Source organism: Ananas comosus, linkage group 5 (genome assembly GCF_001540865.1).
Source record: "Ananas comosus cultivar F153 linkage group 5, ASM154086v1, whole genome shotgun sequence".
Classification (NCBI taxonomy): domain Eukaryota; kingdom Viridiplantae; phylum Streptophyta; class Magnoliopsida; order Poales; family Bromeliaceae; genus Ananas; species Ananas comosus.
Genome location: NC_033625.1, coordinates 12,389,966 through 12,405,967, shown reverse-complemented (window position 1 = coordinate 12,405,967; position 16,002 = coordinate 12,389,966). Strand labels below are relative to the sequence as shown.

The window sequence follows — 16,002 nt, the reverse complement described above, 5'->3', positions numbered from 1 at the left end:
AAGAGGGAATAGATGGTGACTAGCAATGTATTCGCGCTTTGCCGCAGATACAGGGTACTAACTTGATACAGTTGAAATCACATGATAGTAAAGTGAGAAAGTACGAAACCACATGGTACTAACTTGATACACTTTAAACTATAAGATATTAAAGTGAGAAAGTGCGGAACCACAGGGAGGGTATTTGAAGTTTTTTCTAATTTTTTTGCTCAAACTATGAAACACGATTTTTTTAGTCTTTAAACTTTAATTCTTAACTTTTACTGCTGTTATAAATATAATTTATTATTTTTATAATTTTTTTCTTATATTTTTATCATTCATATACTTTTATTCTTTTGTTTTTACTTCTGCAACTGCTGCCTTTTTAGTTTCTTCTATTTGTATTTTTTTTTTAATTCTTTGACTCTTTTCTTTATTTTATTTGTGTTTCTTTCGGAACCGATCTCCGCAACGTGTGGGTGCCTGCACTAGTAAATACATTTATTTTCATTTATTAGTAATATTCAAGACTCTTTTTACACATTGAAAACCATTGGAACATGCTTTGGTGCTATTCATAGTTTTCAACAATTGGATTAAATTAAAATAGAGCATTGCATACATGATTAGCAACTTCACAAGCTATCTATTTCTAGAAATGCATATTGTTTGAGCTCACACAAAGTGACAATGACCTTCTCCTTTATAAAAGAATTGTTGAATATTATAAAATATAAAAAATACCAGCTTTAAGTTCATGAGAATAACAATTATGTCACATAATATCAGAACAGAAGACTTTAGTTTCTTATAATTCCCCCCCTTAAGTCCTAACTTGGATTTGACCTGAACACATAATCTTTTATTAATTTAATGGCGTAATCTACACAATATTTTTCCTAACAAAATCAGGATAACTTTACCGAGCTTTTAGATCAGTTTTGAAAGTTAAATCGATTTGTTTCAATAAATTGCTGATGCTAACTACTATTCTAAATGTTCAAGTGCAAAAAAACAAAAGAAACAACAAATTGAAACATAAAGAATACAACGTCTACAAATTTCGATCATAATTTGGCATATTATAACTTTTGCAATGCACCCAGAATACTAACCTACAAACACAGAAGCTGCTTCTAATGTACTTAGTAAATCGCTAGTTTTGCTGTGTTATATTTATATTTCCTATGTACTTCAAAAGATGACCTTAGACCGTTAGAAAAGATTTTCAGCTGCTAGAAAAGCCCTGTTAAATAACCCCACCATTAGTAGGAATGCAAACTGAGCTGATTCGGGGGACGGGAGGGTCACCACGTCCCGCCTCCCGCTTTATTTTTTAGCAGAGTGGGGTAGATTTTGGGCGAACTCATTGGGTCCAACCACCGGCCCAAAATGCTTAAGCCTAGTTATTATGTCTAGCCCAATTAAACTTATAGAGTCCCACATCTAGTCAGATTTTGGGCGAACTCGTTGGGCCTAACCATCGGCCAAAAATGCTTAAACCTAGTTATTATGTCTAGCCCGATCAAACTTATATACTTCCACATCTAGCCATAATTATTCGATGTGAGACTATTAGGGTGTCATAGGATTCAGGACGAGTTAATTTTGTTCTATTTTTTACTTTTATTTACTTTCATTCAAAAAAGATCAGAACAAAATCTCCAACAGCCCGGATCCATTCACATCCCTAACAATTAGGTGAAACTTTTGTAGAGACCCCCTCAACGAATAAGCCATTTTGGATTGACCCCCTCAATTTTATCACTTTCTTTTACTGACAACTTTTAAAACTTTAGAGTTTTTATAATTGAGTGATTTAGTCAACTAAATAGAAAATATATTGAGTTTACAAATAATCTTATTAAATTTAATAATATTAATTATTTTTAGCAATAAAAAATAAAATATTTTGAAACCGTTAGCTAAGAAAGCCATTAAATTTAACAAAATTTTACTTAACTAACTAGGATAATAAAATAGTTATTTGATTAACTTAGCTAGTGTTTAACTTTTTCTTTTTTTAAAAAAAAAAATCCGAAAAGCTTACTGTTTATTTAGAGAATTTTACGTAAATTGGTACATTTAGAGAGGTGTACGAGATATTTCAGATTTTAAAGAGATATCTTAAAATTTTCAAAGCTTTAGAGGATATGTTTGAAATTATTCCTTTTTAGAATTAGAGTATTTCGACAAATAAATTAAAAATTTTATCAAATTGAATAATAATTTTATAAATTTGATAATTTAAACTATTTTATAATGAGTAACACTGAATTAATTAAATGATTATAGCTAATTGAGCAATAAGAGTTAGCAAGAATTTTTAAATAAATTAAAATTTTTAAATTAAACTTGAGGGCCCTGTTTAATATTTTAATATAGTTTAGGCGTTTTCGTACATGTTCACCGTTGAAAACTTAAGGTACCGTTTGGTTCAAGAACAACCAATTTTTGTTTATTCTTGGGATAGGTGTAATTTTTGTGATAGGTAGAAATTAGTTCAATTTTGTGTTTGGACGAGAATCAAGATATTTAGAGAAATAAAAAAAATTACGTTTGGTTGATTGGGTTGGAATAGTAGGGATAAGAGTAATTATGATTGAAAATAAAATTAATTTATCTAAATATTAAACACCTAAGTATTAGTAAATAATATTTTAATAAGTTAATAAATAAATTAATCAAAATTACATTATAAATTAATTAAAATTACGATATGAGATGACAAAGATGACATTAATTAGTAAATAACTATAAAAAATAAGTCAACATGTTAATAGAATTAATTATTTAATCATTTATTTTTTTAGTTAATATATTAATTATATAAATTAAAATACTAATTATTTAAATAATATAAATATTAGTAAATAATTGAATATATGGCTAACTATTTAATTAGATAAATAATAATAAATTATAAATAAATTATTATTTAAATATTTATTAATTTAATAACTTAAATAATTAATTAGTCAATTATTAAAAAATTTAAATGCATTAATTAATTATAATTTATAATTATTTATAATTTAATTAGTAGAGGAATAAGGTAGAGAATAGCTTGTTCCACCAAATAGGTGGAACTACTATTCTTCCCTCTTAACGGGTTATTCCGAAATAACCCGTTAAGAGAAGAATAATAGTTCTTGGCGTTATTTGATACCGTTTGGAAGAATAAGAGGAATAAATTTCTTATTCTTCCTTTATCCTTAGAACGGAACATAGCCTAAAAATATAAAAAAAATTAAAAAGAAAACGCCCACATTTTTCGTATCCGTCCAAATCCTCTCAACAAAGGCGGCTGCCCAATCCCCACCGTCCGTCATCATCCTCTGTCTCACACTTCAACTCTTCTGCACAACTACTCCCTGATCTTTGAATCGTTTTCATTTTGGTTCTTAAATTTTGATTTCAATATCGTTTCAATTAAAGTCCCTAGTTTACGTTGTTTACATTTTTGCTGTTTGTAATTAGTTACCTATTTATTCATTAACTAAATTTTTAAAATTTTCATTAATTTTATACTTTTAATTTATAGATCTGATTTTTTTATACAGATAAAAAAGAAATTTAACTCAATAAATAGTAGGGTTAAAAGCAGTTTTGCACAGACACTAGTAAATACAAACTTTTTGAAAGTTTGAGCTTTTAAATCAAACGAACTAAAAAGTTAGGGCGTTGGATGCAATTTATCCAATTTTGTAGTAGTGACATGTAAAATCGCGCACCTTCCCCTGACATTTAAAAAATATATATATATGGAGGGAATCAGAGCCGTACGATCGACGTCCTCCCCATTTCACCGCGGGCCCCACTAATCGTGCGGTCGTAATTGAATCCCACCGGTCGCCCTTTTCACCCCCACCCCTTAATAAATTCTCTCTCTCTCTCTCTCTCTCTCTCTCGAAAACCCGCGAGAGCGAGAGAGAGGGAGGGAGAGAGAGAGCGAAGCAACATCAGAGACCCCACGATATATATATACACACACAACAACGTTATTTATTTATTATTATTAGTTTATATATATATATATATATATAAAAGCAAAACGAAGAAGACGAGGAAGAGGTGGATACGGTCACCGCGTCGGAGCTCATGGCCGCGGCGGCGGAGGACACCGCGCGCACAGCCTCGGGGGGCGGCGCCGGCGCCGGAGGAGGAGGAGGTGGATCACTGGGGAATCACCCGACCCCTCCTCCTCCTCCTCCTCCTTCCCCGCTGCGCCCCCGCTCCAAATCGCGCCTCCACAACTTCCGCTTCCCCACCTCCAGCTGGGGCGCCCACCGCATCCTCCGCTGCGCCAAGATCGATCGCTCCTCCTCCTCCGCCGCCGCTGCCGATCCCCCGACCCCGCTGCCGCCGGTGCCGAAGCGGGACCTCTCGCCCTCGCCCTCGCCCTCGTCCTCCTCCCCCTCGCCGGACGCCAAGCGCCGGAGCCTTAAACAGTCGCCGTCTCCGTCGCCGGCGGCGGCGGAGGAGGACTCGTCCTCAGCCGCAGCGGCGGCGGCGGCTGGGGCGGCGCGGCCGTGGAATCTGCGGATGAGGAGGGCGGCGTGCACGGCCCCCGCCCCCGCCCCCGCCCCCGCCGCCGCTCCGGCTCCGACGGCGGACGCGAAGGGGGAGGGGGGCGGAGCGGAGACGACGCGGCGGCCGTTCTCGGCGTCGCTGTCGAAGGAGGAGATCGAGATCGACTTCTTGCAGCTGCGGGGCTCGAAGCCCCCGCGCCGGCCCAAGAAGCGGCCCCGCAACGTCCAGCGGGTTCTCGACGTTCGTCCTTCCCACCTCCCCCGATCATCTCCTACTATTTCACATTTCTAGATCCCAATTTTATAACAATTACCTCTAATTTGTGTCAGTTATTATNATATATATATATATATAAAAGAAAGATTATGCAAATTATGTTTCAACTTTGTAATTTTGTTGTTGCAGTTGCTCGTCCCCGGTAGCTCTTTGACAGAGATAACGAAGGAATTATACGGATGATCGAGGTATAATTTGCATAATCTTTCTTTTATATATATATATATATATATATATATATATATATATATATATATATATATATATATGGTCCTGTTGTGCTGCAATTTGAAACGAATACCTGAACTTTAGAAACTTGATTCCACTACCTGATCAGAATTTAATGTTCGACACGTTTTTTGAATTAAAACACATGTAAATTCTAATCGGATTTGACAACATTTTTTAAAAATTTAATTTTTTAAAGTTCAAGTACGAACCTTTTTGAGCCATTTCAAATTAATGAGGGAAAATGTTATCCGTGTTTTTAATTTCTTGCCTTTTGCTTTGATTTCACAGGAGTTAGCTGGTGTGATCTCACTAGATGGTTTTTCGTGGTGAAAAGTATCTACTTTTGAGTTGCTGACTACTGTAGTAGGGCTCGGAAAAATGGTCAGTTTGATCCGCCTTTGTAAATTAGTAGCTGAATAAATGTAAATGTAATTGCACTACTCTAAGTTTTAAAGGGTGTTCAATTTAGCTTCTAATTTTATCGCCCGTTTTAACTTCTATTCTTATTTTTGTGTTCGAGAGAACCACACAGACACTAGAGTAGCTAGAATTTTTACTTAGGTGATGGAAAATAGTTAGTGTTCATAATATATGGCTTGGATTTTGGTAATTTAAAATGGATGCGAACATCTGAAATGCGGTCATGAATTTATTTGCTTGTTGTGCCAGATGTTACATGATTTTGTTGCTAGTACAACATGTGTTTATGTTAGATGATTCTGGGATTTATAATGGTGGAATTTTTAGACCTCCATTCTTTTCTAGGCTCTGCATCTGGTTGTCTTAAAAGAATGGTTTCAGTTCAAACTTATGGTTTTACTTTGATACAGTTGGAAGAGAAGCTAACTATTAATCTGATGCCTTCATTATATTTTGGGGTAATGTATGTTTTACCATTAACTTCGTCATTGTTGATTGATGCAAACCGAGAGGTTTGCTAAAATTGAATGTTCAAGTTTGTTTTTGTTTAAAGGTATTTCTTGAAATAAACTAGGTTCAATCTATTGATTCCGACGAACTATACTATAATTAAAGCAAGGAAGCAAAAATTTCAGCAAGACAAAAATTAAAATCGAATTGAAGTAATACAAAGATGATGATAAGCCTTCAATATATGAGATAATAACAACTAACTGAAAATAATATAATAGTTCTAAAAGGTAAATTCGGCTTTATCGGACTTGAAGCTTTTAGATTTGGTTGTTTGATAAATATGATTGGTAATGGTAGAATGCTAGATTGAAAAAGGATAATAGGATATCCGGAGATGAGAGATACAAAAAGTGCACCGTTCACACGATTGTGAAGGATCCACCGTTCATCCTATAATAAATTATTGTCTTTTCGTTTTCAACCCAACACGGTCACCCAAGAGTCATGCATAGAAGACGAAGCAATTTTGGGAATTCCAAAGGTCTTTTTTTGGGATAGTTTTTTTTGTTTATTGGAGAAAAAGGTTTGGGTTAGCCAAATCAACTAAAACTAAATGAATTAAGTCCGAATAAAACACAAATCTACAAAATAAAAGAAAATTGTATTCGAAAATAAAATAAGGTTTCTTTGCTGCATCATTGATGCAGTATAAAGATATATTTCTATCAAATGGTTAGAACCAACATGTCTACAGCTCTTATTTCCAGTGTTCTCTTTCAGATTATTTTAAATCAAACATGCTATGTTAATTGTCCAATGGGAAATTATGAACACTAGATTTTACGAAATTTTGCCTATTCAAAAAATTTGAATGGGCGCATTGAGGATAATGATGATGCAGTCAAATTTCTATCGATAAGCCCATGCATTTCACTTGATTATTTGTTTGACCTCTTAAACTTGCTACAAAAGTGAATGATCGATGACACAAAACAGTAAAATAGCTTTGAAGGTAAAGGAAATACCATTAGAGTCTGATACTATAATTTTTACTTTTGCCCCTCAAGAAATCTTTTTCTATAAGATTCATGCCACCTATCCTGTTTCAATCTTTCATACCATGGGGTAGCTACTAGCTAAGTTACTTACAAAGATGTGGACATCAGAACTGTACCTAGCGCAGTTGACTAAGGGCTTGATACTTGATACCCGAGATCCTAGGTTCGAAGTCTAGTTGCTTAATATTTCTAGCTGAGTTCATTTGATAAAAATGAACGAAGTGGGTAGCATGCTATTTCTCTATATCTCTCTCTCTCAAAAACAAGAAGAACTGTCTAATTAAAAAGATTATACGACTGGTTGTATAAAAACGATATTAGGATGTGAGTTGCATTTTTGAACTCTCGAATGATTTTGCTGTGCAATCTTAATTGCGTGGAAAGGCTGCTATGCCTTAAAAAGAAGGGAAAAATTGAGAAAGTGCATGAATAACTTGTTTGATTGGAATGTTTCTAATGCAATTTAGGTTACTAATAGTTTTTTGTTCATCTTTCTATTGAGTTTTCTTGTTTAGCTATATTTATTGTTTTAGCCAATGTACTCTTCCGAGATCTTAACCTTTTGGCTAAGTAATTACTCTGCTATGTCTGAAGATAATTTATGTTCTCTTATTGTTCCTTGTGCCTTTTTGTGACCAATTTAATGATCCATCTTTAGAAAATAAATATTTTTGCTATTCATTTTAATTTCCTTTTTATTCGTTTGTCTGAGTCCCCTCTAAATGTTACTGTCTGGCCTTCTAATAAATGCAATTTGTATCCCACTTTCTGATAAAAGCGACTTGTAGGATTTATGGAGAGCAGTCAAGCTGAATCTCAATTAAAGCTCAGTCTCATCAGCCTGTCTCTTCAAACTTGAACATTAATGTACTAATTATTAGGAATGGTGATGATGTAGCTGGAGTATATCCTTCTTTGGAGACACAAGAGAGTGATAAAAGATGTTTTTCCATAAGATTTAGAGCAAAGGTCTGTCAAATGAATAACTATGGAGGTCAACCTCGTGTCCTCATCCTAACCTTCCCATTCACTTGCTCATAGTTTGGATGCCTGCAAACACATTAAAGTGTGTAGGATGTTGGGTTTCCATTCTTTTACTAGAATATATTTTTGAAATTACAAAAACATGCTCCGATTTAAAATACAGACGAACCAATGAACAATTTCTATAAGACAGTGAACGATTTTTATTAAGCAGTAACTGTTTTCTACTAAATAGTGAACGCTGAACAGTCTTGTACTAAGTAGTGAAAAATTCAATTAAGCAGTGAGTACATAATATAAAGTATGAGTTTAGATGTGGCTAATGGGTCGAGGTGTGTAATGCACCGTCCTAGAAGCAAGGTTACCCCCTTATGTGCAAGGCTCTGCCATTCATTTCTAGCAATAAAACGAGCCTAGTGGATAAGTCACTAGCTACTTTGTTGGCGCTTCTCTAGGGTAACACAAGGTAAACCGACTAAAGCTTTCAGAGCTTCAATAAATAGGAAAAATAGTAAGAGAAGAAGATTTAAACTTTAGTGTGGAATGTACTTTAACCGCCATAAACCGCCATATCTGATATCTCTCTCTTAGCTCTCTATATATAAGTTGAGAGGAAAGATAAACCAGCAGGATATTAATGTTGGCTTAAAGGGGCCAGCATCCTACTTTGTGGCGGGAGGTCAGGTTGGGCGAGTCATATTCGCAATGGCAGGAGCCCTGGTTGGGCCGAGTCATATTCGAAGTGGCGTGAGGCTAATTGTGCTGAGTCACAATCGAAACCTGTGGGTGCTGTGTCTATATGCTTTAAGTGAATTGGTTACATATTTCTAATAGCTCGAGTTTTTGAGATTAATGGTTAGCGCCAATAATTCGACTAGTCGTATCAGATACAGAGGTCACAGGTTCCATTCCCACATGCTGTGAATTTGTGCAGGTGCCGGGGAAGGGGGAGATTGTCGGTTTAAAGGGGCCAGCATTCTGCCCTGTGGCGGAAAGTTAAGCTGAGCTGAGTCATGTTCAAAATGGCAGGAGGCCTGGTTGGGCCGAGTGATGTTCGAAGTGGCGTGAGACTGGTTAGACGGAATCACAATCGAGACCAGTGGGCGATGTATCTGTAAACTTTAAGTGAATTGGTTGTATATTTCTAGCAGCTCGAGTTTTTGGGATTAATGGTTTGTGTCGACAATTCGATAGTTAAGTGGCCACTAAAGGCTATTCTAAAAAGGAGCAATGCTGGTTCATAGCTCAAAGAGTCTGCAACGGCTAGTTGGGACCATAAATAAGGTAGTTAGCAGGTAAGCAAAAATAGAACAAAGTATTAAGAAGAAAATTAAAAATAAAGATTAAATGTTTGTGAGCCCAAATTGGTTAGCTAGGACAGCACATGGCCTTGCCTGGCTCGTGCCCGTGTCGTGCGCACGTGTGAATAGTAGAGTGCACTATTCTCTAAGTATCCTAAGAAGTGGCTAATAGATAATGAAATACATAAGGAGCAATCACTTCTCTTTTGTATTCCATTTAGGACTAAACTTTAAAATAGTACTAGTGTAGGGCCCGCGCTTCACGGCAAATCGATAGTATTTTAGTCGATCAACTTATATAATTCTTAAAATTTAAAAATTTAAAAAAATTATAATCAAATAGTGACATGGCTCGCTACTATTGGCTCATGTCTCAAATAGTGACGTGGCTCACTAAGAGGTCATTTCCTTTATGTGATGAAAGTGTCAATTAATGTATACACATTTATTTAACACATACATATATACATATATATACACACACATATATATATGTATATGTATATCTATATATATTAATTGTGAAAGCTATAATAAGTGTAGTTGTACAGTACCACGAAAATTTTCAAAGAAAAGATTTTTTTTTATTTGAGCCATTAATATAATATAAAATATTATGAGGACTTAGCAGTTTCTTTTTTTTTCTAAAAAAATAAATAGAAAAATGCATAATGTATACGTAAACTAATTTAAAAGTTGCAGAAAAAAATAAAAGTAGATTTTTTTAAGCTGCAAATAAATCTCATCATTTTTTTGTTTAACATAAAATGTGATAATTAAAAAAAAAAGATGTTATAGGGTACATTTTGATGTAAGCAAATAACAAGCACTCCACCCTTTTTCTTTTGTTCTTTCTTGCTCTCGAAGCAAGTGTTGTTGTGCACTTCAATCTTTGGCTTTGGGCGAAAACAATGGGGGACACGGCGGTGGTGTCGACGGCTCGGGTGGTGACGATAGCGGCGTGATAGCGATGACGTCTTGCTTAGGAGGCTCGGGTGGTGGGCGCAGTGGTGGCGGCGGTGATGGCGGCGGTGGTGGCGGTGGCGGTGGCTTCAGCGACGACGGTGGCGGGCGCGGGCGCGGTCGGCTTGGGCGGCTTCGAATCGCGTTGGCAACAACTCAGGCGAGGCAGCAGACGGCACCGGCTTGGGCAGCTTCGGGCGGCATCGGTAGTGACTTTGGTGACAGTGGTGGGGGACGTGTCGGCAACAGCGAACAGAAAAGGGAAGAGCACAATCACTTGTTTTAATTTAATTTTTTTGTTTTTATTTTGTTTACTTTCTTTCTCTTATACCTTCCTCTCCTTCTACTTTCTTCTTCTACTTCCTCCCCCCCTCTCTCTCTCTTTCTCTCTCTCTCTCTCTTTTACTTCTTCCTCACAGAGTCACAGTGCAATTTTTTTTGTTTTGTTCACACTACAATCTGTGGCATTTGCTTGATGTAGCCGAAGTCTCCTTTGTACTATCCGTAGATCCTACTCTCCCTTTCTTGATTGCTCTATTTATAGAGCCTCCAATGGTTGGCTCTTCATGAATCCAAAGGGTATCTTCAAAAAAAGTCGCCAAGCACAGATTATGATCCCGGATTTTCCAGGATTTGATGATTTTGTCCCACTTTTTTTTCTTTTTTGTTCTTTTTTTATTACTATTGAGGGGAAAAAAAGAGGGGTAGGTAGGGTAGAGAGAAGGAGGTGGCTCAGAAGGGCCTAGGAGAGAAGGAAGAGAGAGAGGATCGGGAGAGGCGGAGAGAGAGGGGGCCAGCAGTAGGAAGGGGTGAGGGATTAGAGAGAGAGGGAAATGGAGAGGGGGCCCCACTTGGAAATGGGGGGGCGGGGGGGGCGGGCCAGCTAGAACAATGAAGAGAGAGAGAAAGAGAAGGAAAAAAGGGATTTGGAGGGCTCGCCACGTGGAATGAGTGGGAGGAAAGGGTACCATGTGTTTTGAAGATAGTGTCAAATTATATAGTGTAAGGATTTGGAGCACTTAGCAATCCCAAGTAGATACCATTAGGTATTGGGCTACTAATGAGGACCATGCCCCAAATTAAAGTTTTGAATCACAAAATAAATAATAAACTCCAATAAAGGATTAATGATGCTTAACAGCAAAATTAGTTTGAAGGTGAAGAAAACAACAAACCAATCTGATAGTGTAATTTTTACTTTTCCACTCAGAGCTTTCTGCTTTTGCCAAAAGATTAGTATTGGTCAACCTCTACCAATTTTTCCGTACCATAGCAAGTTGCTTGCAGCCTGACTCTTTAATTTGAAAAGAATGGATGACTAGTTGTATATAGACAATATTATAATGTTTGTTATTTTACTGCAACATAAAATGGTTTCATGCAAGGCATATGAAAAGGGTGACTGTGTCTCAAGATATGTTTATGTTCAGAAGGATGTCTTGGTTGGTCGGTTGGGATGTTTTCTTGCAAGTCGTGTAATCAACAAATTTTTAGCACACGTTTTTATTAAGATCCTTGTGTTTAGCTGAAATTTTTGTTTTCACTCAAAAGTTATGAAGGCATAGTTACTCAGCAACCTACTCTATTGACAGACAAAACCTTTTCGTTATAACTTATTCATGTAGGGGTGAAAGTGAGTATATGTCACTCTTTAATGTTTCTTTTCTGTATTATGGCTGATTCACCAAAACTGCGTTCTGGTGAAGAATTTTAGAAAGCAATGGTTTGACTATTTCATATTTTTTCCTAATTTATATGTCATCTGAGAATTCCATTATATGCTTACTCCATCCTTGTTGTCAAACTGCTCTATTTTAGGCTCTTTAAATATGTTTATGTTCAGAAAGGATGTTTTGGTTGGTTGGGATGTTTTTCATGCGAGTCGTGTTGTCAACAAATTTTTAGCGCATGTTTTTATTAAGATCCTTGTGTTTAGCTGAAATTTTTGTTTTCACTGAAGTTTTGAAGGCATAGTTACTGAACAATCTTCTCTATTGACAGACCAAACCTTTTCATTATAACTTATTCATGTAGGGTGAAAGTGAGTATATGTCACTCTTTAATGTTTCTTTTCTGTATTATAAGTGATTCAACAAAAATGCATTCTGGTGAAGATTTTAGAGAATTCCATGATACACTTACTCCATCCTTGCTGCCAAACTGCTCTGTTTCAGGCTCTCTAATCAGGAATAGAACTTAGTCCAGCTTTTTCCTGCAGGAAGATATGAGATGGTTCTGAAATGTAGAAGTAATACCTTGTTGTTTTAAAGAATGTTTACTTTGATTTAGTATTATTCAGATCAGAACCAGATTGCAATTAGCGCTTACAAAGGCCATTTATGACTGGCATAAGGACTCCAGTCTTCAAGTTTAACACACCATTTATCTAGGGATGACAATACGGCATGGCTTGTAATAAGACATATTAACCTATTCTATTCTGATATGAATTGTTTTGTGCATAAAAGATGGCCATACTTTTTTGATCAAATTCTCTCTTGACATGACAATTCCTTTGAATGGAGTTATAATATGTGACACAAACTATTTGTTTTTCTGGGATCTGATAACAAGGATTCAAAAGACACCAGCTTATCTTATTTTTGTACAAAATATGAAGTTGGAATGTAAAAAGGTAACAGGTAGAGAGGGTAGAATAGTGGAGGTAACAATGTAATAAGGGCTTTGGGACAAGTAATCTTTGTTTACTAACTAATCAATGCCAAAAATTTTTAGGCTAAGCAGGTAAATTGAACAGATATGAGTTCTAAGATGAGAACATTGTTAAATATACCAGTTATTAACCTGTGAAACTAATGGAAAGAATTGAAATGAATGCAAGAATTGGAGGACTACAAGAAGCCAAACAAGAAAAGAATTTGGGGGAGCGGACTGAAAGTAGTCAAGTACATGGTAAAGTGGGACGTTCTGGCCCAATGTAATTGAGGGACGAGGTGAGAAACATTGCAATCCTTATCCTGCTGCATAGATGGGCATGAAATTATGGGCATAAAATTATGTTGGAACTGTTCATCCTTTTTGTTGGCCTAGTCTTTCTACCTATTGCCTGTTCAGTAGTTTCATTATGCTAGAGATTTGTCATTGTCATTATTGTAACATTTTCTAAGCCACTTTCTAAATCTTTAATATTTTTTTACCATAGTACACATAAAGTTACATTCTTTTATCAGGGTATTGAACTTCAACTTTCTATTATTTGATTGATTCTACATGATTCTACTGCTAAATTGCAATATCCAATAAGCCTTTAATGTGGTGGCTAAAAGCACCTATTTTATACTTTGAAAAGCCAGGAAATCCTAAAGCGCTTCCAATCTTCTTCCCTCTTTTTATGCTATAAACTTATAGTAGAAACTATCACAGGAGATGCATCTCTAGTGGTGATTACCACTGCAATTTTATAGAATTAGAAGATGGAAAATTGAAAGTGCTTTAGAATTTTTGGGTCTTTTAATGTAAAAAATAGGTTCTTTTAGCCACCACGGTGCCCACCTAAGCCTAATTTTATTTGTAAATGCATTCAAATTTGCAAAAAATAAATTGCAATGAACTTTTTATTTTCTGCCTCTTTTTGGCTATAAAAGTACACCACATCATTAATCATGCAAATGTTGAAACAATCTACTGCAAAGCTTAAATAATCCTTTGGAAGAAAATATTAACAAGAAGGTAGCAGACCTGTTCTCATGTAACAGGTTTGTTTCCAATCTTTCTGAGCTTGGAATAGTGAATTATTTCTATGTACAGGGAACATGCTGCTAGTTGAGACAGTAGAAAGAGGTATATATAAAGAAAATGAGTCCTGCGAGGGCAGGTTCTGGGCATTTGGTTTAATGTGTTTGCTGGCATTGCTGTTCGTATGTTAGTTAGCAGCCTTAGAAACTGGTGATAAAGAAGGTAGTTCATTCAACATTGGAGGCATTGTTTGTTGATTGCATTTCAGTTGTTTATGGATAACAGAGGTGGTCAAAATGAATTTTTTGACCGATTGTTGTATGGTCTCAGGCAGATGATGATGGTTCATGTGACAAAACTTGAGAGTTGTTCATGCTAGGTGAATTGACTGAAGAGTATTGTTGGTTTCGGTTATGGGGGTTTATTGTTTATTAATTATCGCCAGAGGAAATTCTAGTTCTAAGGATGTTCTAAAGTTTTCAGGACAGTTGTTTGTCCTGTATTACAGGGACTAATATGGAGTTTCTATTGGCATGGGATATTCTTTTGCAGCTTTGGCTTTTTGTGCGACAACATATAACATTATGTGGACTCCTGACGGCCTTCTTAATAACTAATCTGTTTCACTTTACAATTAGAAGCCAGAAACCTTGAGCACTTGCTTTGTGTTGATTTGATAGCTGCTTCAAAATGTCACGAGATTATATAGACAGTTCACAACAGGAAAACCCTTCAGTTTGTTTCTTTGAGTTTATGATGAATTTGTGTTTGACTACTGTTATTATCTGCTTTTGTTTTGTTGTAATTATTGTATTGTCTCAGTAATCGCTATCTACTTTACATACTCTTTTGTCAGATCTGAAACTATCTTCGTATGTTTGCAACTGCTTACTACTGCCATAATCAGCTTGCTCATCTCATCTCAGTTTTGGCTATATCCTTTCATTAGGTGAAACTTTGTCTGCATCTCCGGAGCTCATCTTATCTTTTCACTCTTTGTATAGTATTAACGCCGCGTGGTTGCCATTTTGAATTAGCATGGAATTGTTGAAAGAGAACTTTCTATCATGTTCGCATCTTAGATATCCGCTGTTTGTGCTTTTCCTTGTTCTTATATTATTATTATGCTCATGAAAATGGGACTTTCATAGGATGTGTAATGATGTATTTCTTTTCCGCTGTATTATTAACCAAATTTCCAAATATTTCTGATCCCTAGTTTTTTAAAAAAATCTGAGAGGTAAATATCTTTGTTTTGCGCACTACGATTTTCATGTTTATCAATGCAGTGGTTGTTAATGTGGTAATGCCTTTGACATAGTTTTTGTGTTTTGATCTGTTCTTCTTACTGTTGTTTCAATCATGGCATAGTGGTGTTAGTTATATAGAGGTAAAGATGTATGAAAGTGTGTAACCCATTTTGAGAGGACAAAATATTAATTCTATATAATATTTATAGAACTAGGCTAGTTCGTTCTCTCTCTCTCTCTCTCTCTCTCTCTCTCTCTCTATATATAGAGTTTTGCTATAATACTATCGGTAGTAAATGGCTCGGTTTACTACCGATTTATTTTCGATGATAGAGCTTCCAAATCGATGATCGGCACCGTTAAATATGATCTAAACTATTTAAACTATCTGAAAATCAAATTTCACACATTTTCGATATTGTTTTCTTGTTCATCAAGTGAACAGAAAAATGAATGGCTGGAAATGAATATTCTTTAGAAAGTGATGATATAATTTTTATATTTGAGATCTAGAGTCTAGATCTTATTTTAAATAGTTTAAAAAATTTTTTAATAAAAATTTAGTTGATTTGAACTCTTCTATACCGTTAAACGAGCAAACGCACCATATCGGCAATTAAAATTATAGATTTTGTGACCCTTTGATCGTTTAGTTAGTGATGCCAAAAAATCATGAAATTTGATTTTTAGATAATTTAAATGGTCTAGATCATGTTCAACGGTGCCAATCGTCGATTTGGAAGCTCTATCATCAAAGACAAATCGGTAGTAAACCGAGCAGTTTACTACCGATAGTAGTCCAGTCAAACTCTATATATATATATATATATATATATATATATATATATATATATA

At 35.6% G+C, this 16,002-nt stretch overlaps 1 protein-coding gene across 9 annotated transcripts in view; it reads left to right on the top strand.

The window, feature by feature from the left end:
- LOC109710842 (vegetative cell wall protein gp1-like) overlaps nt 3,998-16,002 on the top strand; it is a 14,205-nt gene continuing 2,200 nt past the window's right edge. The window contains exons 1-5 of one of the 9 annotated variants that reach the window (XR_002216456.1): nt 3,998-4,755; nt 4,921-4,979; nt 5,311-5,403; nt 13,044-13,155; nt 14,228-14,259. Coding sequence is in view for 1 of the 9 variants with exons in the window: in XM_020233623.1 (XP_020089212.1) it covers nt 4,084-4,755; nt 4,921-4,974 (726 nt within the window). In the remaining 8 variants the exon portion in view is untranslated. Of the gene's footprint in view, nt 4,756-4,920; nt 4,980-5,310; nt 5,675-8,871; nt 9,162-10,105; nt 10,773-13,043; nt 13,319-14,088; nt 14,185-14,227; nt 14,319-16,002 lie in introns of those variants that run through there. The other 8 variants (XR_002216455.1, XR_002216459.1, XR_002216458.1 and 5 more) reach the window with 8 other exon arrangements.